Consider the following 24,560-nt stretch of genomic DNA (forward strand, 5'->3'; position numbering starts at 1 on the left):
ATTATAAATAATAATAATAAACTATGTACGTAATTTTTATAAACCATTAGGATATTTATATTCAATTTAAATATTCAATTTAAGTGAAATATATTTTCAATTATTTTTAATTTCAATTTAAATAGATATCATTTTTAATAATTTATAATAAACTATTTTATCCAAATAATACAATACGCGTTCAATTTTTCTATGACTTTGGTTTAATTTGAATTTATTAGTTTCAATTTTATTTAGTGATAATTCTTGGATATAGCAACATTAGAGCATGTAATGGATCATCCACAAATAAAAAGAAGATTTTATTGCAATGAAACTATTAAATATTTTTTTAATATCATACTTATGGAGCAATCTTCTGAAGCGCCAATTTTTCACGTTTGCATACATATTATATTACATTTTTACTATTAAATATAAATTGCTTAAATTTATTAATTTTCTTCATATCATAATATCTAATACTACTAATTTAGAATATTTTCTAATTGTCAAACCAATTAAATCGGATTTAATTATTCTCTTAAATTATCACTAAATAATTTAAATATATATAGACACACACACACACACACACATACATGATTACATGCTAATATAAAATTATATCTACAAACTATTCCATAAATAATTCCAATAGAGCTGTCAGAAATAATATATCTATGTAATATCTTTTTCTATTTGGAAAAATAACAAAACAAATTCAACTTTAAAAATATTAAAATAAATTTCAATAATTAATTAATTTTTAAATTTTATTAAAATATTTATATCCATTTTTTAAAATACACAGAAAAACAGCGGCTCCTTTTTTTTTTTTAAAAAGCACCCGACTGCTCCTTCTCATGAGAAGGAGCACCTGCTCCTTCTTGAGAAGGAGCTCCGGACAGCTCCTTCTCATGAGAACGAGCTCCGTGAGAAGGAGCTCCGGACTGCTCTTTTTTATATGAGAAAAAGCAGTCTGTTATCACTACTAGAAATCTTACGTTTTGCGACGGATATTTGCGACGGACTATAATTCCGTCGCAAATATCCCTTTTTTGCGACGGAATCCGCGACGGAAGAATAGTCCGTCGCGGATTCCCTTGAAATTGATGGCGGGAAAGCTCCCGCCATATTTGCGACGGAAAGGCCGTCGCAATTCCGTCGCCTTTTTGGCGGGACAATTCCCGCCATTTCAAATTCCCAATTATTTTGCGACGGATACCTTTTTCCGTCGCGAAATACCTTGTGGAATGAAACGTACCGTTTCATTCCACAAATTTTGCGACGGACAGAGGTATCCGTCGCAAAATAATTGCGACGGACGGCTAAATCCGTCGCAAAAGGAGCTTAATGAAACGGTTCGTTTCATTAAGCGCCTTTTGCGACGGATTTAGCCGTCCGTCGCAAAAATATTTAACCTAAATCCCAAAAACCTGCTCCCCCGTTTCTTCTTCCTCCATCTTTCTATTTTCAAAACTGCTCCCCCAAAAAACTGCTCCCCCTTTTTCTGCCGTCCGTCGCCGCCGTCTCCTGCTCTCCGCCGGTCCCTTTTGCTCGCCGCGTTCCTTGCTGCTCGCCGCAGTTCCCTGCTCCTCGCCGCGTTCGCTGCTCCTTTCTCTGCCTGGGCCGCCGTTCATTGCTCCTCCTTTTCGCCGCCGTTCCCTGCTCCTCCTCCCCTCTTCGCCGCCGTTCCCTGCTCCTCCTCTCCGCCGTCCACCGCCAAGGTTATTTTTTTTATTTATTAAATCAGTTAATATATATATATTAATTAATTAATTTAAGTTTAATTAGGTTAGTTTATGTTAAATTTGATTATGTTAGTTTAAATTAGGTTAGTTTATGTTAAATTTATTATGTTAGTTTAAATTAAATTGTAGTATATTTAATATTTAATTTTCTGTTTTTAAATTATTTAATAATTAATTTATTTTTTTGCTTTTAAATTATTTAATAATTAGGCTAATTTAATACAAATTATGTTGAATTCATTTCTAGTATTATTAAATTATTAAGTCGCTCATTTAGCCAAGTATAATTGGATTAAATCAAATTGAGTAAAATTAAATCAAATTGAGTAAAATTTAATAAAATTAGGTTAAATAATGTTTAAGTTAATATTAATTATAGGTTGATTATAAATTAAATTATATTAGAAATAAGTGGAATTGTTATAATAAAATATATTAATTTTAATAAAACTATGTTGTTTTTTAAAAAATTGTTTAATAAAGTTGCTTGTTAATATTTTTGTTATTGTTAGTTGATTAAATTAAGTTAATTTGACGATTATATTATAAGTTGTTTAATTGTTAACAATTTATAAGTTTGTTGTTTAATTTAATTAGTTAATTAGATTAGATAATAATTTAAGCTAATCAATTACTCTCTCAATTATTTGCGATAAGTTTAGTGGTTTTGTGTATTGTTATTTTCTTGCAGGACTTCCCTGAAAAATGGGTGATGCTCATTTTTAGGGGAAGTGCTGCCGATTTTTTATTAACTTTTTTTGTATTAACTTTTTTATTAATACGTGTTTTTATTTACCATGATAGGTCTGACAGTCGCTGATAGCCCTTGATAGCCCGCGCACCGTGGTTCCGATTGATCCGGACGTTTCACCTTCTCTTTGCGGTTCTGCCCTTCAACAAGTAGGTTTTATCGCTCAATTAATTTGTTTTATTTTAGTTGGAATAGATTTTATTTACGATAATCAACCTAAATAAACCTCGATTTTATTCCCACCGAATAAAATCGTAAACCTAGCCGTAGAGTTCCCGTCCCGTGTGTTCAAGAGATTGAACGACACGGGATTGTACAGTTTGTACAGTTCGCAAAACTTGTGCTTCCGTAACTCGATCACGAAAAACCATATATGACTAGTAGCGGTAGAAAAATATTCGGTTGTTTTCCAGCGTTTGTTCTCCGGGTGGATGTTTAGTATATGTTTTGTAACGCTTATTCCTCAAGGAATATATAATTAGCGTTACAACGCATATAATAAATATCGCACTAAAGGAGAACGACGCCGGAAGGCTGCCGAATATTTTTCTCCGTTGCTAGGCATATATCGTGGCCGAGTTACGGGGCGCCTGTTTTGCGAATGGGATAGGGCCCTACCTTTTCAGCTGTCAATTACATTGACTTTGCTTATCTCGAGTGAAAACCCCACCTCTAATTATCCGCGCTACAGAAATGGAGACAGACCGCAGTTGGATGTACAGGAGCCACACAAACGGGCTGCTAACCACAGGGTATAAGGAGCATGTGAAGGAGTTTGTCCGGTTTGCATTACGGCATCCGGCTTGTATGAGTGGGGTACAGATAAAATGCCCCTGCCCTAAGAGAGGTTGTCGAAATACAAGCTATCGGGATGTCGATGAGGTGGAATTCCATCTATTGAAGAATGGGTTCGTGAAAGGTTACCAAGTATGGGTTTTTCATGGCGAGGGGAGCGTTTTGAACCCCCCTCCCCTTGCACAGTTACCAGAGCAGGATGTTGAGTTCGACTATGAAGATGAGGGGCCAGGTGAGTTCAGTTCCGCTCAAAGAATGATTCTTGATGCGGCCGGTCCAGAAATAACATTTCCTAAAGATGAGCTCCCGAATGCTGAAGCTCAAAAATTTTATGATATGATGCGTGCGGCTGAAGAAGACATATGGCCTGGGAATAGCAGACATTCTCCATTTTCTGCATCTGCTAAAGTGATGGAGATCAAGTGTCGACATAAGGGTTCGGTAGCTTTAGTTGACGACGTATGCGGATTGATACAGGAGCTGCTCCCGGAGGACAACAAGATGCCAACGAATTTTGCTAAGATTAAGAAGCTGGTCAAAGGTTTGGGGTTGCCGGTTGAGGTTATTGATTGTTGTTTCTATAACTGTATGATTTATTGGGGGGAGGACGCGGATCTAACGCACTGCAAAGTTTGTAATTATGCGCGGTGGAAACCTGTGACCCAAGGAAAATCCACAAAAAGAAAGGCTAACGTGCCATATAGTAAAATGTTCTATTTTCCAATAACTCCGAGGCTACAGAGGTTGTACGCTTCGAAAGCCACTGCTCGGCATATGACCTGGCACGCAGACCACGAGATGGAGGGTGATAAGATGTGCCACCCGTCCGACTCTCCGGCTTGGAAACGTTTTAGTGAACTGCATTCTGAGTTTGCCGATGAAGGGAGAAATATCAGATTAGGGTTATGCTCCGATGGGTTTCAGCCATTTACCAATTTTGGGCAGCAGTATTCCTCGTGGCCGGTCATTTTGACGCCGTACAATCTCCCCCCAGGCATGTGCATGAAGGATGAGTTTATGTTTTTAACGGTTTTGGTACCAGGGCCTAGAAACCCGAAACACCTAATGGATATCTTCCTACAGCCGCTGATTGTAGAGTTGAACCAACTGTGGGAATGTGGAGTCCAGACATATGACGTTCATAAGCGTCAGAATTTTCAACTAAAAGCGGCTCTTATGTGGACAATAAATGACTTTCCCGCTTATTCTATGTTGTCTGGTTGGAGCACTGCTGGTAGAAAAGCATGCCCGTACTGCATGGAAAACACTGATGCATTCACACTGGATAAAAGCGGTAAACAATCGTGGTTTGATTGCCATCGCAAGTTTTTGCCTCCGAATCACCAATTCCGTCGAAATGTTACTGATTTCCGTAAGGGGAAACGAGAGGTCGGCAAAAGGTTTGCAGGGGTGAGAACTGGAGATGAACTGTTAGCAGAGATTGATCGACTGGGGTTTAAGAAGGCATTTGAGCCTGGTGCGAAAGTTACTAATGCATTACTGTCAAAAGATCATGGGTGGAATAAAAAAAGTATCTTTTGGGATTTGCCTTATTGGAGAACGAATGTAATACGTCACAATCTCGATGTCATGCACATTGAGAAAAATGTCTTCGATAACATTTTTAATACCGTTCTCAATATCCCCGGGAAAACAAAAGACCATGCAAAATCTCGTGAAGAGTTGAACGACATCTGTGATCGGCCAGGGTTAGCTAAAGATCCGGCAACTGGGAGATTTCCAAAGGCAATGTATGCTTTGGATAGGGATTCAAAACGAGTTTTGCTTGAGTGGATTCAGAAAATAAAGTTTCCAGACGGGTACGCGTCAAACTTGTCTAGATGTGTTGATCTAAAGGGGTTGAAAATGCATGGAATGAAAAGTCATGACTGCCATGTTTTTATGCAACGACTTCTGCCAATCGCCCTTCGGGAGCTACTTCCGAAAACGTGTGGGAGCCTCTAACAGAGTTAAGTATCTTCTTCATGGAGTTAACTTCCACGTCACTGTCACAGGAAGATCTAAACCGTATGGAAACTGAGATCCCAAAAATCCTGTGTAAGTTGGAACGTATATTTCCACCCAGTTTTTTTGACTCTATGGAGCATCTCCCCGTGCATCTTCCGTATGAAGCTATGATGGCAGGACCGGTTCAGTATCGCTGGATGTATCCATTTGAAAGGTAATCAATTAGTCATGGTTTTTTCTCGAATCCATCTGTTCAATAAATATATGATTATAGAAAATGCTTACGAATATTAATATCCGGTTACAGATATTTGAGGAAATTGAAAAAAAAGGTCACTAATAAAGGCAGGGTGGAAGGGAGCATTAGTAGTGGATATCTGCAAGAAGAAATCGCTAAATTTGCATCCTATTATTTTGCCGAAGGTGATCCGATGTTACCCGTGCGTTTGGGAAGAAATGAAACTTGTGATATGGATATCGATGACGATGCCGACAGACTGGGAATTTTTAAACCTAAGGGAAAGCCGTTGCGTGGTAGCGGTAGGAGATATCTTGAAGACGATGAGATCATCGCTGCTCGGACCTATGTGCGAGCCTGGAGGTTTCTGACTGCAGAGCAGACAGATTTCTATTGGGAGGAATTTATGGTAATAAATTGTTAATTTTAAAGTTTGAATGTAGACTAACGCAAAATTACTAACTCAAACTTGGCGTTTATGTTTTGCAGAAGGAATACTGGTGGGATACGGCGGATTACAGCGACGACGTCATCAAAAGTGTATTCATGGCGCATGCTGCAAACCGATATAAGGACGTTATTCATAGGATGAGAGAGAAGGACGAAAAACATACCTCGATCAGCCAAGATATCTGGGATTTCTGGAAGGCCGTCTGGGCGTCAGAAGACGAGAAGAAGAAGTCCGATGTAGCTCGCGCTAATAGGATGAGCGAGCCTGCTGGAGCTGGTTCCGGACCAGTACGCCATACAGGGGGATCCCGTTCCGCCATCCGACATATGGATGTGTTGGTTTGTTTCTAGAATTCTTTTTTATTTACAACTATCTTTTATTTTCAGATTTTCTGATGAACTAACAAATTGTTTATTTTTCTTTTAGGCTGAAGAGCTCGGCCGCAAGTCTACCGCAACGGAGCTGTATACTCGGATGCACTCCACGAAAGCTGATAAGGGTGTCATGGTAGACAAGAGGGCCCAGAACATGAGTGTAAGTCATGAACCTATATAATTTTAGTAGTTGTTTTACTTTACTCGAGTGTTAGATTAAATTAGTGTAAAATGTGTTTTAATGTAAATTGTAAATACTAGATTAGGTGTGTTAACAGCCTGTGGGTTGTATATGAAATGTATATGTTTGCAGGATGTCCCTGAAAAATGGGTGTTAATCAAATTATAGAGGAAATGCTGCCGAATTTTCGTTAGAAATTATACTTACATTTCATATGTTATACGTTTTTAACCGTTATGTGATATGTTTTTCTATCTTTTTGTAGGATGCAATTGCTCAGAGACTTGCTGCTGCATCGCAGCCGCCGACCGATGGGGGTTCTTCTAGCACAGCGGAAGTCGACGAGACCCAGCTGTTTCTGGATATCGAGGGCGTTAACAAGAAGCGTCGTGTTTACGGGTTGGGTTCAGCGACTAGTGCGTACGTGGATACGAAGACGTCTAGTAGGGCGAGGACCAGGTCCACACAGTCACAGCGAACTGAGGAGGAGATCGAGCGGCGTGTGCGGGCGGGGATCCAGGACGGACTGCGCCAGATTACCACTGAGGTGGAGGATCTCCGTGCGCAGCAGGCGAGAGCCAATGAGAGGATGGCCGAGATTATTCAGGCTGAGATGGCGAAGATGATGCAGACTCTTCCTCCGCAGTATCGCCCACCCCCACCCCCAGGTCCTTCAGACGATGACGACACTCCGACTTTATAGTGTCATGTTTGCGTTTCTGACATTTTGTATTTTGTCACTTTATACATTTTGTATTTTTTTGCTTTATACATTTTGTTGCGTTATGTAAAATATAATATGTTTTTATATGAAAGCGTTCTTTTCCTGAAATTGAGTTTTATTAAGAATTGTAAATAGTAGATTTTACTGGTTATAATCGTCGTTAATAAAACAGGGAAACGGACGAGAAAACGGAAATTTTCCGCGCAAATTGTTTGTGATTTGCGACGGATTGGATCCGTCGCAGAGTTTGTAATTTGCGACGGATCCAATCCGTCGCAAATGAATGTGATTTGCGACGGAATTGATCCGTCGCAGAGTTTGTAATTTGCGACGGCTTCAATCCGTCGCAAATGAATGTGATTTTGCGACGGATTTGATCCGTCGCAAAATCCCTGTCGCACAGTAAAATGAAATTTGCGACGGAATATATTCCGTCGCAAACTTAATTATCCGTCGCCAAATTCGTCTCCCTTTTTATTTTTTGGGAGACGAAATTGACGACGGTTTGTTGGATATGGCGACGGGAGTTCCGTCGCCATTTTTGCGACCCATTGGTCGCTAAAAATTTAGCGACCAGACTATTTGCGACGGACATATTCCGTCGCAAATCCGTCGCAAAGTGGTATTTGCGACGGATTTTGCTTAGTTTGCGACGGAATAGTCCGTCGCAAATTGCCTGCTATACAGTAGTGTGTTTTTTTAGCGGACGTGGAGTAGATATAATTTTTATTTGTTATTTATTTAATTTTTCGTAAAAATTATATTTTTTTTATAATTTTTAGTTTAATAAGTTCAAATAAAAAAATTATATTATATAGTATGTATGTTGAATTATTCGGATAAAATAGTTTATTATATAAGGTGGAGAGTACTTGAAATGATGAAATATTAAATAATACATTTATAAATAATACATTTCAATTAAATAAAAAAAATTATTCATTAATAAATTATTTGTATATATAAACGGTTAAAAATTTAATAAGTTGGTTCACTTTAATTATAAATTGATAAAAATAACAAATATTTAAATTAAAAAAAATTATATCTTAGTAATAATTATTTCATCTAAATTTTTGATATTTTAACATCTATCTATTTTTTAAAAATATGTAGTTGTACAATCTTTAGTTAATAAATAAAATTCTTTATTAATTAATATTTATATTTAAATAATTAAATTACTCATATTAATTAATTATTAATTATATATGGGAGAGTGTAGTCACTCTCTTTACTTATGAGAGTGAAATTGTAACTATCAAAATACGTAGATTATTTTTACTTTAACTAATTTAACAGGTAATAAGTAAGTTTTGTTTTATTAGGTCATCATTTTATTTGGCTAATATTGGGTCCAGCGCTGAACACTAGAGTGACCCAATTTTCATATCGACATGTTCACGGCTAAAGAGGAGAATGTATATTTTGGAAATCATAAGCCTAATTGAGGACTTGCATAAGGCATAACAAATCGATATATCAATATATATAGTATAAACCTGAACCCAAAAACACTGTACATCGTGTTTTTCGTTTCTTAAATACTCTTATGAATTGTAAATATTCTTATGAATTGTTAAGCTTTTGTCTCTGTATGAATATTCATGTAAAAATCAATATATATATAGTATAAACCTGAACCCAAAAATACTGTACATCGTGTTTTTCGTTCCTTAAATACCCTTGTGAATTGTAAATATTCTTATGGATTGTTAAGCTTTTGTCTCTATGTGAATATTCATGTAAAAATGAAATATAATCATTGCATTTTCATGTGAGACACATGTGATTGCATTAATCAATATATAGTATATAGTATATATATATATATAGTATAAATCTTAACCCAAAAACACAGTACATCGTGTTTTTCGTTCCTTAAATATCCTTATGAATTGTAAATATTCTTATGGATTGTTAAGCTTTTGTCTCTATGTGAATATTCATGTAAAAATAAAATATAATCATTGCATTTTCAGGTGAGACACATATAATTGTATTAATTACTTTCGTAACAAATTGTAAAGATAAGTATCTAATATATTATTAAATATATTCAATAACTTAACAAAGTTTTTTATAGATAATATCAAATAAATATCCAATTACTTGGTGAGGAAGTATGTGAAGATAAGAATTACCATGTTATGAAAAATACAAATGCTTAGTCACGAAATTGTTTAGCTAACACGTACACATGAATGCATCAAGGCTATACTTTTTTTTTGAACAGATAATATGCATTAGATAAGAGAATCCTTGTACAAAAGATAATTCAAATCAGGAGGTGGATTATAATACCAGCTCTGATTGTACAAAATACTAGGGGACTTGCTCACCCAATCTGCTACTGAGTTCTGATCTCTACGAATATGATAGAAATTACAAGACTCAATATTACTAGCTAATTCAATGATCTCTTCCACAACTGGCCTGATTTCCCACGGAATATCTTCATTGTTTTGACTGCAGCTGGCAATTAAAACTGAGGAGTCAGATTCGCAATCCACCAGGTTCCAACTGAAGCGGATTGCACACCTGACTGCATCCCGAAGGGCATAGGCTTCAGCGATGAGAGGAGATCCACAAAAATACTTGATAGCTTGCCCAAAGAGGAGATGGCCGTTATGGTCTCTGCAAACAAAAGCTGCGGAACAGGTCTGGGCATGCTTGTCAAAAGAGGCATCTGCATTCAGCTTCAATCTGCCTTGGGGGGGGAGGATCCACTTCAAGGACGACACCTGCAACCTTGGGGTGGGGGGGTTGCGGGGAAAAGCATCTTGATAAGAATAGAAATCCCTCCAAGCTTCCAAAGCAGAAATTCTGGGGAGGATGGGCTTCTGCTGAAAGATGTAGTTGTTCCTAGACAGCCAAATTTGCCAGCAAATGTTAGCAGCATGTAAAATTTTATCCTTCTCGCCAGCAGATGTGAGAATGTTAGTGATATGAAGCCACCAGTCAGAGAAACATAAAAAATTAATGTTACAAGTGATCATTCCTAGACTGGAAGCAAACCAAGTAAGCTTAGAGAAATGGCAATGGAAAAGCAGGTGGGTAACATTCTCTTCGGCTGAGTTGCACAGTTTACAAAGATTGGAAGTGGCAATCTTCCTAATGAAAAGGTTTGACTGCGTAGCCAGGGCATTATTAGCGCATCTCCAAAGGAAGGATTTAATCTTTGGGGGCCCAGCTATATTCCAAATAGCTTTCCAGATCTGGGAGGTTGGGATGGAGGTGGTATTGAGGGTGCTAGTGTTGTTCTGGAGGATGGAACGGTAACCTGTTTTGACGGAGTAGGAACCTGATTTGGTGTGATGCCAGATTAACTCGTCCTCCTTATTTAGAGTGCCAAGAGGGATGGACAGGATTCTTTTGCTATCACAGGGAACAAAGTTCTGGAAAATGAGATCCTGGTTCCAGGTTTTGGTGTGAAAATTAACAAGGTCAGCCACCTGGTTGATGTTGCAGGTTCTCACGCTTGGGCATTGGAGCTGGAAGTTATGAGAGTCCGGTATCCATTTGCTGCCCCAGATGTTTATTGACTTGCCATTGCCAATCTTCCAATGCAAACCGGATAGAATGACATCTCTGCCTTGGAGAAGACTGCTCCAGGCCCAAGAAGGCTTGGCTCCTTTCTTGGCTTCAAGGAAAGAGGAATGAGGAAAATAAATGCCTCTAAGGGTACGGGCCCAGAGAGAAGTGTGATCATGAATGAGCTTCCAGCTCTGTTTAGCGATGAGGGACAAGTTGAAATCAGAGAGGCGTTTGAAGCCAATACCACCTTGGTCCTTAGGACAAGTAAGTTTACTCCATCTCAGCCAGTGAATACAGCGCTTGTTGATATCTTCATTCCAAAAGAAACTAGAGGCGAGGCTTTCCAGCTTAGACAAGACAGATTTAGGGAGGTAAAAAACAGACATCAGGAAGGTGGGGATGGCTTGGAGAATAGCTTTGATCATGATCTCCCGTCCTGCTTGGGAGAGGAGTTTCCCCTTCCAGGATTGAAGTTGCTTAGTAGCTCGCTCAAGGAGGAAGTTACAGGCTTGGACTTTGGACCGACCCCAGCTAGTTGGGATACCCAGATACTTCCCAAAGGATGAGACCTCTTTGATGCCAAGTCTTATAGCAAGTCTAGATTTTAGGGCTGCGTCTGTGTTAGGGCTGAAGAAGATGTCTGATTTGAGGAGGTTTATGTCCTGACCTGAGGCTTTAGAGTAGTGCTTGAGAGTTGAACGCAGGACGTGAATTTCCTTTCTAGTAGCCTTGCCATAAATGAGGGTATCATCCGCAAATAAAAGATGGCTAAGGACAGGGCATCTGGCATTGATCTTGAAACCTTCGTAATTCCCTGAGGCTCTTTCTTGGTGGATCAGCTTTGAAAGAACATCAGAAACTATGATGAAGAGGTATGGGGACAGGGGGTCCCCTTGCCTGATACCCCGCGAAGGCTTGAAAGAGGGAGAGGGGTGCCCGTTCACAACAACAGAGAAAGTAACAGAAGTGAGGCAGCTCATGACCCAAGAGATCCATCTTGGGTTAAACCCGAATCTAGAGAGGACTAAGAAGGTGAAATCCCAGTCCACTCTATCGAAAGCTTTGAGCATGTCCAGTTTGAGGGCAAAGAAACATTTCTTCCCTGTTTTCCTATGTTTCAGGTTATGGATGGCTTCATGGTTGAGGTTGATGTTGTCAAAGATACTTCGTCCGCTTATGAAGGCAGCTTGCTCCTCGGAAATCAAGGTGGGGAGGATAGGTTTGAGTCTGTTAGCAAGGATTTTCGAGATGATCTTGTAGGCGAAGTTGCAACAGCTAATGGGATGATATTCAGTAAGGGTTTCAGGGCTTTTTGTTTTGGGAATAAGGGTAATGAAGGTGTGGTTTAGGGTTGTAGGCATGGCACCTGTGTTAAAGAAATTATGGACCATGCAATACACATCATTTTTAACTAGGGGCCAGCATTTGTGAAAGAAGCTCCCAGGGAAGCCGTCAGGCCCTGGAGCTTTAGAGGCCCCAAGTTGGAACACAGCCTTGTCAATTTCACTGTTAGAAACATCAGCTCCGAGAGCAACATTAGCATGATTATTAACATGAGGAGTTAGGACGTTGAGTACCTTGGGGGAGATGGAGGTTGCTTCTTTCGTGTAAAGATTCTTGAAGAACTGGAGGGCTGTTTGCTTGATCAAGGTATCATTTTCAGTCCAATCGCCATTAGGAAGCTTGAGCCTGAGAAGCTGGTTGCGTTGCCTCCTGATGATAGTTGAAAGATGGAAGAAGCGCGTATTCCTATCGCCCTTTTGCAGCCAGGAGATTCTTGATTTTTGAAGCCAGTATTGTTCCTCTCTTTTATGTGCTTCTTCCAGGTCACTGAGAAGCTGTTTTTCTTTGATAATGTCATTATCATCCATGAAGTTCTTCGCATGGAGAAGGTTGATGTCTTTGGTGATAGCCTGAATTTGCCGCAGGGAGTTTCCATAGTGCTTGGAGCTCCAACTACTAAGGCTTCTCCTGCATCTGGAGAGTTTGCAGGTAAGGGAGTTGTCAGCTCCTTCTATGCTAGACCAAGCCTGAGAGATAACACCCATGCAAGCATCTTCTTCTAGCCATCTCGCCTGCAGTTTGAAGGTACTTTTACTGGGTTTGCTGCTTCGATGTAGGTCAATCAGCAAGGGGCGGTGATCCGAGCCGATAAGAGCTTCATGGGTGACTTGGGCAAATTGGAACTTCTCTCTCCAGCATAAATTAGCTAACCCCATATCAATACGCTGCCAAATTCTACGATTCCCAGATTGCTTGTTCGTCCAGGTGAAGCGGTGACCTTTGAATTCTAAATCTAGAAGCCCCAAATCAGCGATGAGATCGATAAATTCAGAGAGTTGGCTCCAATTGATGGGGTTTCTCCCCACCTTGTCTAGAGGGGAGAGCAGGGCGTTGAAGTCTCCAACACATAACCAAGGTGTGTAGTTGTCTCTGGAAAGCCGGCGAAGCTCAGACCAAACCATGCCTCTATCTGATCTATTAGGGGCACCATAAAGCCCTGTTAAATGCCACAAACCACGGTATTGAATAGAGAGATCAATGAAGTTACAAGAGGTGTGGGTAATTTGAACCTGGCATCTGTCAGTCCACCAGCAAGCCAAGCCGCCACTATTGCCAATTGGAGGGACATACACTGCCGATGTAAATCCCCATTTAGTTCTAAGTCTTTCGAGTTTTACTTCCTGTTGTTTGGTTTCACTAAGAAAGACTAGGAAGGGACAATATTTCTTGATTAACCCATGGAGGGTTTGAACTGCCAGGCTCTGTCCTAACCCTTGGCAGTTCCAGGCGAGTAGACTCATGATGAGGGTGGTGGCGCTGAGCCGGCCACCTTAGCATTTCCAGAGCAAAGAGTGTCATATATGGTAGGGGAGGAAATGGGGCACGAGGGGTTATCAGGTAGAGGTGGAGAGGTGTTTTGCTGATGGATTGGATTTGGGGAGGGAGTGGTTATCTGGGTGGTGGAGGGGGTGGATTGACGGGCTTGGTCTTTAAGACGAGTTCTCCTGGGCTTAATTTGTTTTCTGGGTTGTTTTGTGGGGGGTAGGGGATCAGAGGAGCCAATAGTAAAAGGGTGGGCTTGATGGGTGGGGCTGTTACTGGGTGGGCTTTTTTCCCTTATGACTAGGGAGTTGAAATTGGGGAGGAATTCAGAAGCTTCCGGATTAGAGGCTCCTTTGACTGATTTGCCCTTGGAGGCTTGGTTCAGCTTCCTTTTCTTTGGGGGCTCCAGTTGGTTCTGATCCTCACTGACAGGACTGCCGGCATCTAAAGCAACAACAGGACTTGCTGCCTTATCCCCCTGAATTTTCGCTACAAAAGTCCCTTCAGTACGTGGCTCGATGCAACGTGATCTCTGGTTTGTGATCGCCAGGGTCAAATCAGCATGAGGTACCATGCTGTGTCCTGACACGGAAGGGTTGTAAGCACCTTTTGTAATGCTCATATTGTTGACAAAGAAGGAGTGGTTTCCACGCGCCGGCCTGACTGGTGCCGGCGTTTCAACTCTGATCCAGGGACCGTAGTCTCTGTGTTCTTTGATTCTTGTCTCCAGGCTTTCCATATTTTTAATGAAGGTGCAGTCTCTCGGGGCGTGGCCCAGCCGGCCACATTTTTGACAGAAGTGGGGAAGGCGCTCATACCTGATGTGAACCCAGTTCTCTTGACCCGCCTTCTTACTCGAGAACCCTAGCGGCAGAGGGAGTCGAGTATCAACCCAGACCTGGACCCGAAGGAAGGGGTTGCCATTGAAAACGTTGTTCATATCCACCTCTGTGTCTAAGAAACCAGCAAAGACTGTGTTGCCAATGAGTTCAGCATTTTCTTTAGTAATTTGATTAAGTTGTAGGCCATCAATCTGAATCCAGAACTTTTCTTTAGTGAAATCAGTGTCAGTTTACGGCGTCCCTGGATCCCAGTCCTTGAGGATAAGCAGATTGAACTGCACATTCCAGGGGGCTCCAGATATGATCTTTTGTTTATCGGCTTCATTTTGGAACTTAAAAACGAAGATATTGGGGGATCTTGTTTTCTGGATCTCAAACTGCTGCGATAGGTTCCAGACTCCGGCCATGACTGAGTGAAGCAAGGTATCATTGTAGATTTTGGAGCCCAAGATTTTCCCCAAGAGGGTGAGACGAGTGTATTGTTGTGCTCCTTCATTGTCCTCAGAGAGTTGAAGCGAACAGACTGATGTTTGTAACTCTTCTAGGTTTAGTGACGTAGCCATAAGGAAGGTTGAAGAGAAATAAATGGGGACCAAAGAAGTGGGTGGGAATAATGGAGTGGAGTAAATGCTGAGAGTAAATGACTTTGAAGGGATTAAAACTGAGAATAAAGACTGGGGATTCAACTCAGGCGAGAGCTTGAGAGAACACTATTTTTTTCGGCTTTTGATTTGTTCCTGGTGAGGCAATTTAGACTTTCATCTGGCATGTATATGTGTGTTTAGAAGCCAAAAGAACAAATAGTTATGAAATTTAGAAGAATCAAGGCTATAAAACATCTATTTGGTTTTCTTTTTATAGTCACTCACTAAACATATACTCATTCTCCCTTATACTTTTTCTAATACCAAATTTTTAGAGAAAATAACAAAAAAACCACAATAATGACTCACTATTTCACATAATACAATATTAATTGATTTATTTACTTTGTTACAATTTTCATTTCATAAAATACCACCTCTCATTATTAGTTTTCAACTAGCACCACCTTTCTCTTAAACCAACATGTGTCCACTGCATGTGTCCTCTACAATAAAAACAATTATAACAAAAGACCAAAAAGGTCCCCACTATGTTAGCACCTGCACATGCTATTTTTAGCAAATTTCTACTCTAATATGCGCGGGTCATTCTGAACAAATGAAATTTGCACCAAAAGGTGCACCTGAGACTCTTTCATTTTTTTAATATAAGTTATACACTTATATGTTTATATATTCATCTGAATTATTTTAATACTCTTTCATTTTTTAATAGTAAATTGATGGGTTACTCAATGTCTTTTATATATGGATAATGAATGTCTTTAGTGGTATGTATGGATGAATGAATACCTGTTTGTGAAAATTACTGAAACATTATAGAGCACTTTTGCTATTAGACTTTGAACTCGGTAGGTGTACCTATGAATTTCAATGGCCTAATTTTGTTGCTACTTGTTTTTTTTTTTCAAATGATACCGGAAGATAGAAGAAATGACACTTTACAAGAAAAAAAGGTCACAGTGAAGCTCCCTACTTGTTTTACTTACTCTTCACTTTAGATTGGTTATAAAATTAAATTTATTTTTTAAATTCATTTTACTTTTATTTGTAATTTTTATTCGGTTAAATGAGTATAATACCTCTATTGTTATAGTTCTGCAAGATGAATCAATTTTATTTTATTTTCAAAATCTTATAAATCAAGACCGGCGTTAGAAAATTGTTAATAGAGTGGATACATCTCTGATACATTTGTGATACATTTGCGGTACATTTTCGATACATCTCTAATTTTATTTTTAATGAATTGAGTATAAATATTTAATCTTTGAATGTTAGATAGTGCATTTTTGGATATGTTATTGATGCTGAGGTTATTTTCTAGTGTTTATTGAATTCTAATCGATCACATTTAATTGTAATTTGAATATATTTTTGATACACATTTTATACACAATTTATACATAATAGATACATATTTGATTCATTAATTGAATTAACTGACTAATTCGATTGGTTCGTTTTTATATTGAGAAAAACTTATAAACATATATGTAATAATACTAATTAAAATGAATTTTTCTAGTGCTTATTGATTTCTAATCGACTATATTTAATTGCAATTTGAATATATTTTTAATACATCTCTAATACACAATTTATACATGATAGATACATATTTGATACATTAATTGAATTAACTGACTAATTCGGTTGATTCGTTTTTATATATAAAAAAGCTTTTTTATATATATTTGATCGGTTTGTTTTCATGATTTGACTGGAAGTTCAAGGTGGAAGAAAGGAAAAAATAGTATAAGTGCAAAATATTCGATAAATATTTGATACATATCCGATATATATTTAATGCATCTCGGATACATACGTGATACATTTTCGATACATAATAATACGTGATATTTATAAAAAAAACATATTAAACATGATACATAATTCGATTGGTTCGTTTTTATATTTTAAAAAGCTTATAAACATTATGTAATAATACTAATTAAAATGAAATAATTATTTCATTTTAATTAGTATTATTATATTTATTGTTTTGTTTATATTCGATCGGTTTGATTTCATGGTTTGACCGGAAGCCTAAGGTGGAAGAAAGGAAAAAATGAGTAGAAATACAAAATATTCGATAAATATTTGGTACATATCGGATACATATGTGATACATAATGTATACATATTTAAAAAGACTATTGTCAAATTACGTTGAAAATTGAAAAATTATCAAACATATAATTTAATATATCGCCGACACATATATGATACATATTTAATACATCGCTGATACATTTCTGATTTGTTAAGTTCTATAGTTTCAAGGACTGTCATCGTTGGAGTATTATTTATAGCGTGGATACATATCTGATATATTCAAATAAATCATCGTCAAATTCTATAAAAGATATATATATATAAACATGATAGACACATTTTTTTAAATGTATTTAATAGATACATCGCTGATACGTAATTTATACACGATAGATATATTTTTAAATGTATTTAAATAGATACATGATATATATATATTTTCTAAATTTATACATTTTTATTAAATTTACACACTATATATTTTTTACATATATTTGTTTGATACATCATTGATACATAATTATTTATTGTAGTTAATTAAACTAACTTTCTAATTTTTGTAAATATTACTTTGAATAATTTTGTGGATTTTTTATATTTATAAATATACAAGAATAATAAAATACGATATATAATCAAAATATATTTTTAAAAGATAAATAAAAAACTATCAATTTTATTTTTTTGGAGAATATATCAATGATGTATCGAAGATGTATCGGAGATGTATCAGATGATATTACAAAACTGTGTATAATTTGTTGATGCTTGCGTGCTATTGGCTGACGCTCTGACGCGCTGACGCGCTATGACGCGCGCTGACGCGCTCTGACACGCCAATCACATGTGCTAGCTGTTTTTATTCCTTTTTATTAAGATAATGTCATGTTTGCCATGTGTCATCTTTTTAATGGAATGGTGTTTGTTGTAAACTTTTGTGCTTTTGTGGTAGGAATGATAAATAATGGAGTTAGGTGACAATGTATGAAATGTTGAGCCATTTTTGTGATATTTTTGTGATATTCTCTTTTTTATTTATAAACTTTAATTTAATAATTATTATTATTAAAATAAAAAACTATTTTCTTTATTTAGAGAAATTATTCTATATATTCTCAAAAATTTATCATTTATAATTATATTTTATGTAAAAAAATTTAATAGATAATTTAATTTAAATATTATATCATGTTTTTTTATTTATAATACATGTATTTTCAATTTAAATAATTTATATTTATTAAAATTCAAAAATCCAGTTGAACCCGGTTGAACCGGTTGAACCGTAAACCTCCGATGAAGCCGGTTCGATCTCCGGTCTGGTTTTAAAAACATTGGTAATTACTGATAGCATTCAAAAAGTAATAATTTTCATAGGTATAGGTTTTATCTTATCAGAAATTTGCATATATTTTATTCTTTATTTGTATTCTAAGTCGTAGCAAGTCCGATTACGAAGTTTCTTTTGATATTTTTTACTTATAAATCATTTATCTTTAAAAAATTACAACGTTAATGCTTTTGTGGTTGGCGAGAAAAGATTTCAATTTCTTTTACCTTCATGCATATTGGTGTTTAAATTGTGCGTTTGATCTCCTGTTTCAAATTAGCCTTTTGATATATTGTCTTTGAGCAGGCATAGGCTATAATGGGTTCAATTTAATTCTTAAGCTTATGTTGCTGCTCTGTAAGATTATGAATCTCAAGTTGTTGGCACAGAGTTTCGAGCAAGTTAAGTGGTGTGCTATTCCAAAAGAGGCGAACAAGTAAGATTCCTATAATTTTTATTTAGCGTACAGTTATCAGTAGTTTTTTATTACTATATTTATTTTTGTTTTTGACTATTCTGTAGGCTCTTTTTAAGAAGACTGCTTAAGCTTTAGAGCTCTTGAAGAAAAAAATATTGAAGTGAAGAACATGATCTGTTTTTTTATCACACATTGTTTTTTTTATTAAAATTGAATTTGTGAATTTTTTTACATATATTTTTTATATTCATTCTAAATAACAATATATACAGATATTTTTCATATCAGGAGCATATTTGAATGCTTTTTGGTTGGATTAATATAAAATTATAATGACTGGACATATTACTTTGATTGTTCAATTTGGTGAAATCCTAATTGCAATAGAAGTTTTTAGTTATTGTATAACAATTACAGAGAATCGTTTTCCGGGCATTCCGACGTGCTACTAGGGTAAAAACGCTCTAAACTCATCCAAAACGCTTATTATAAGCTCAAAACGCTATAAACCAATCCTATAATCGTTAAAACGATAAATGGTTTCGTGGCCTAAAACTTTAACTCGATATATCAAGAAATTCATTCATCCAAACGATAAAACGTCAAGCTTACTGTGACATGCCACTGAAATACGATCGTTTCGAGTTATAGAATGTCGGAAATGGACGAGAAACAGAAACCAAGCGACGAACCGTAACCTTTCGTCGTTGAAAATGAAAGAAAAATAATATGATGATGGTGAAGGTCTGGATGATTCCTTCATCCTTTAGGTTTATATATATACTAGTCGTAAATCCGCGCATTAGAGCGAAATCAATTGCATATTAAATAAAAAAAATACTTTTATTAAAACAATACATATATTAGGGGTGGGCATGGACCGGTTAACCGGTCCATGAGGGCAATTTGTAAACCGGTCCATTGTAATACGGTTTTTAAAATTAAAAACCTAAACCTAAAATTTTAAACGGTTAACCGGTAAATCGGTTAACCATAAAAAACGGTTCGGTTTTTCGGTTTTACGGTTTTTAACCATATAACCATTAGAAAAATTAAAGACAAAAAAGATAAAATTTTAATTCTATTTGATTTTTTAGCAAACAAAAAAAAAACTATAGAAATTCAAATTATATTAAAAATATAAATCTAAACTATCTTATAAATAGTTAAGTCAATGCAAATATTTAAAACTATTATTATTTATAAATAATTTATGAGTAATATTAAAGCTAGATTTGTATTTTTTGAATTGTTTGTGGTGTTGTTCACGTCCACTTTCTACTATTTATATACTTAAATATTCCTATTTCTGTTAAGTAAATATTTTAATAAGGAAAACAAATTTCTATTAAAATATTTTCATATATAAATTCTCCTAAAATATATAAATATTCCTAAATAAAATATATGTCAATATATTTTTATAATTAGATTTTATTGTGTATATTATAAAATCCATATTATTTTTCAGATCATAAAATATATCTTATTAATTATTAAAAATATATGAATATATATATAAACCGGTTAACCGATTAACCACGGTTTTTAGAAATCCAAAACCTAAACCTAAACCATTAACCATGAAAACTAAAATCAAAACCTAAACATAAACCGTTGGACCGGTTAACCACATTTTCCGGTTCTGGTTTCCGGTTTCGGTTCGGTTAATCGGTTTGACCGGTTTTTTTGCCCACCCCTAACATATATAGATAATAGAATACCAAAAAAATAAGAATGTAATAGGTATTAACCAAGATATAGCAAATCATCTTGGTCAACTTCCTTATCACTCCAATTATCATCCTTATATTAACCAAGATATAGCAAATCATCTTGGTCAACTTCCTTATCACTCCAATTATCATCCTTATTACTCCATTTAGTTGACTCAAGATGATTTGCTATATCTTGGTTAATAATAGATAAACTAATAATGTTAAATAAAATAAACACATATTTTAAAAAATTTAAAAATTAAGTGTTTTAAAGTATTAATTATCTTTAATAAATTTTATTTTCATTGTAAATTTGTAAAGAAAAATTGTTTTAGAAATTTGTTCATGATGCTACTCCTCGTAATAGATATGGACCGGCTACCATAATTAGGGGTGTGCAAAATTGAATCGAAATCGAAAAACCAAACCGAACTGTCAAATTCGGTTCAATTTGGTTTAAGATTATAAAGAATTTTTAGTTGGTCGGTTTGGTTTGATTTTGAGTGTAAAAAAATTTCAAACTGTTTTCGATGTAAACTGAACTAAAAAAATCAACTGAATTGACCAGTTTCATTCGGTTTGAAATATTTTCTCTCTTTAATATTTCAGTTTGATTGGGTTTTCTAAAAAACTAAAAGTTTGGTTTGGTTCGGTTCAAACCGAATGCACACTCCTAACTATAATATTCAATACTTTACACTATTTATGATACAGTTTGATTCTCTTATAATTGATAATCATACGATCATTGTTCATCTTTATTAGAAAACATGTTTTTGATTATCACACTGAAAATTTTAGTACTATTTTTCATGCAAATAAATATTAATAATTAATAGAGCATATATTTTAGTATCGTAGCACATTAAGGGGATTTTACATTATATATGATTTTATAAAAAAAAAAAATTATAGCTATTTTTGAAATGATTTTCAAGGGTGATGTATTTTTCACAATTTAGGTATACAACACCGCGTATCTATCAATATGATAAATACAAAATAATAAATTGATATGATTACAATTAATATTGTAGTAATTAGATAGAATTATTTTAAAAAAAATCTCGTGGAATGAGTTCAATTTTAATCTTAAAACATCTTACTATTAAGTCCCTATAAAAGTAACCTGAAATAATTTATTAATTTATAACCGATATGCAATACTTTAAATTAGTCAAAAGTATGAGTCTCATTATAAAAAACAACAGTTAATCTAATGGATGGTCGATTAGTTTCTATCATGCTCCCCTACCCAGCAATTTTAAAATATTAATTATTTTAATATTGTTCAATTAATGAAAGTTTCTCATCATACACACGTATCTTTATTAATCTGCTGCTAAAGAAAATTAACTAAAAGGTGCATGCTCCTTTAGTAAGGAAGGAAAATTAACTAACAACTACATGTTCTCTAGCAAGGAACATAGATTTACATTAGATGATAGCACAATTAATACAAATAGTATATACATTAGTAGGCACGTATTCCATAAATCATTGCGAGGGGATCAGATCTGTAAGTATAGCACACTTGGTGAACAAAATAATATTAATTATTCACAGTATATATTACCTCTACCGTACATATAACTTTGCTGTAAAAAAAACAATTTTCCTTCTTGTGATATCAATCGCACCAGTAGAATAGAATTATTGAGTAGAATTATTGTTCATGTAAGTTCAAAATAGATCGGTAGAGTTTATATTAATTGAAATTGAATTGAAGCAGATTGTGTTTTACTTGAAAGTTATCACTTTCTCAACAACTAAATACTTATCTAAACCTAAATTAGATTAATTAGATTAAATAAATGTTAAAATAATTAATTTAAAATAAGTGTTTTTAAAAGAATGGGAACTGATGAGAATGCTCTATTTGGTGAGAATCAATGAGAGAGCTCCGTTGGTCCTGTCAATTATATAAGAGGAAATTACCCCTGGCACGCTTTTTTCCAGAATCTTCTCAAAAGCACCCTTTCAACTTGTAAGTTAGCGAGCGTACTCTTTTTTTAAATTTCTCTTTTCACTTTTACGCCTTTCTTCTTCACCGTTACTCTTGCCGTGTTCCAGCTCGTATCTTCTCATCAGCGTCTTCCTAAAATCGATTTTTATTCTCTGAAATATTTGCTCTTCCATGATCACTAAGATTTTTACTTCAATCTCTACTATAAAGGTATAATTAGATTTTGGTCTAGTTGTTGAAATTAGGATTTATTTGATTTGTTTTTAACTTATTATTTTTTTTCAGATTTGAAGATTACAATGATGATTTTCAATTTTCTTTTCTGATTTATGGTCCTCGATATTGAACAGTGGAATAGAATTTCATTCTTCGAACTACCACTGAGTAATCTCTATTTCCATTTCTATTATTGTTAATTAATTTTATATTGTTAAAATTAATTATTGGCAATAGCTTATTTGTTGGCTATAAAATAACCTGACTGTATTTTGTTGGTGCTTCTCATTTAGGCATTTTTTTTATGATTATCACTGTTTTAAGTTTTTTGTGTTTGATTATTACATTTTAATTGACCATATTTTTTTTAGTGATGTTAAGTAGGTTTTTAACTATTTTAGTTTGTTATTATGGTTGCTTATGAGATTTTAGGCTGTTTTTAGTGTTTGAGTTTATGGATTATAATAATCTTCTTTCTACTCATCACAAAGATTAGTATATGTATCTTATAACACTAATGCAGTTAACTTGCCTTTTAATTTGATTTTTTTGTGGCAGTTCATGAAAAATGAAGAGCCTAATTTGAATGCATGTTAACTGCATTAGTGAAGGAGTTAAATCAAATTAATAAGTTGGATGAAAAAAGTAAATAAAGTGAAGGAGGTAAAATTAAGAAATGATAGAAAATAGATTAAATGGAGATTAGTAGTTGGTAGTATTGATTTTTCGACAGAAGCAGCACAAGCAGAACACGTAATTCTGATGACGGAGAATATGTTTATTATGCCAACTATGTCTTAGAGAAAATAGATTAATCTATTTAATCTTATTAATACCAACTATGTCTTAGAGAAAATAGATTAATCTATTTAATCTTATTAATACCAACTATGTCTTAGAGAAAATAGATTAAATGGACATTAGATAATTGTTTTCTAGGAGACGTTCAATGAGGCTGTTTTCTAAAAAGCATCTGATATAGATACTTGACATGTACTTTAAACATATTTGTTCTTATGCTAATTCTAGTAAATTTTGCAGTATTGATGCATCATATAGCTTTATAGTAGCTTTATAGTAGTTTGACAGTAGCTCGACAGTAGCTTTACAATCCAATAAGAAGTTAACGTTATTTATTCATGAGTAGGGTTGTCTTCTAAACCTGATTAAAGATTCTGGTTTTTGCCTACTGTAGGTTTTGTTAGTGCAATTCTTCAGTTTCATTTAGTGATAAAATTTGATAATTATATCATGTTTCTACTTTTTATATAGCGATTGTGCCATATTTGTGGCTGCATTTGCCGAGTACATCATTGAAGGGAGGAAGGTGCCTTATCAACTTTCGATTGAAAATGTAAGGTCTAGATATTGTATTTTGTTGTATTTTCATGCAAAGTCAAAGCAACCACCAAGGCGATAATCGATACTCAAGCTGCACCAAATGTAATAGAAGGCAGAGGTAAAAGAAACAAGATTAAAGCAGAGATTAAAGACATTGAAGCTGCACCAATGGTAGAAGTAGGCAGAGGGAAAATGGAGATTATTAAAATAGAGAAAAAGTAGTGATGTTATATGAATTATGATACTTTTATATTTTTATGTCTAAAAATTTGAATTGGATTATTTCTTTTCATTATATTTTATCTGATGTTGATATTTTGATTTTTTAGATTTTACATTTTATGACTGCGTGTTATTTTAGTGCATTGACAATACAAGTTTTCATATGAGTTTTAGCTACTCATGAACTACTCATAAGCCACCGAAAAGCTGCTTGAATTTTATAATAATTGAACAATAAATTAATTTTCTGGTTTGAATTTGTATGA

The 24,560-nt window shown here is 35.1% G+C and overlaps 2 protein-coding genes and 1 long non-coding RNA gene across 3 annotated transcripts; all 3 read left to right on the plus strand.

Moving 5' to 3' along the window:
• Window positions 1-3,177: 3,177 nt before the first annotated feature.
• On the plus strand, window positions 3,178-5,244 carry LOC126668463 (uncharacterized). Its single transcript, XM_050361655.2, has one exon. It carries the CDS (start codon window positions 3,178-3,180, stop codon window positions 5,242-5,244), a length of 2,067 nt encoding a protein of 688 aa, XP_050217612.1.
• A 1,146-nt stretch (window positions 5,245-6,390) lies between these two features.
• Window positions 6,391-7,317, plus strand: LOC126668950 (uncharacterized). Its single transcript, XM_050362211.1, has 2 exons — window positions 6,391-6,470; window positions 6,757-7,317. The coding sequence occupies exons 1-2, from the start codon at window positions 6,411-6,413 to the stop codon at window positions 7,192-7,194; spliced, it is 498 nt and encodes a 165-aa protein (XP_050218168.1). The 5' UTR covers window positions 6,391-6,410; the 3' UTR covers window positions 7,195-7,317.
• A 15,434-nt stretch (window positions 7,318-22,751) lies between these two features.
• On the plus strand, window positions 22,752-24,369 carry LOC126668955 (uncharacterized). Its single transcript, XR_007638400.2, has 2 exons — window positions 22,752-22,899; window positions 24,004-24,369. It is a non-coding gene; the product is annotated as an uncharacterized LOC126668955 (long non-coding RNA).
• Window positions 24,370-24,560: the final 191 nt, after the last annotated feature.

This window comes from Mercurialis annua, linkage group LG2, assembly GCF_937616625.2.
Source record: "Mercurialis annua linkage group LG2, ddMerAnnu1.2, whole genome shotgun sequence".
NCBI lineage: Eukaryota > Viridiplantae > Streptophyta > Magnoliopsida > Malpighiales > Euphorbiaceae > Mercurialis > Mercurialis annua.

What these genes read in the sequence shown, in the direction of transcription:
- LOC126668950 (XM_050362211.1), top strand. Translation starts at nt 6,411, where the DNA reads ATGCACTCCACGAAAGCTGATAAGGGTGTCATGGTAGACAAGAGGGCC. An exon ending in AGAGGGCCCAGAACATGAGT is followed by an intron (nt 6,471 to 6,756) that starts GTAAGTCATGAA and finishes ATCTTTTTGTAG; the next exon opens with GATGCAATTGCTCAGAGACT.
- LOC126668463 (XM_050361655.2), top strand. Translation starts at nt 3,178, where the DNA reads ATGGAGACAGACCGCAGTTGGATGTACAGGAGCCACACAAACGGGCTG.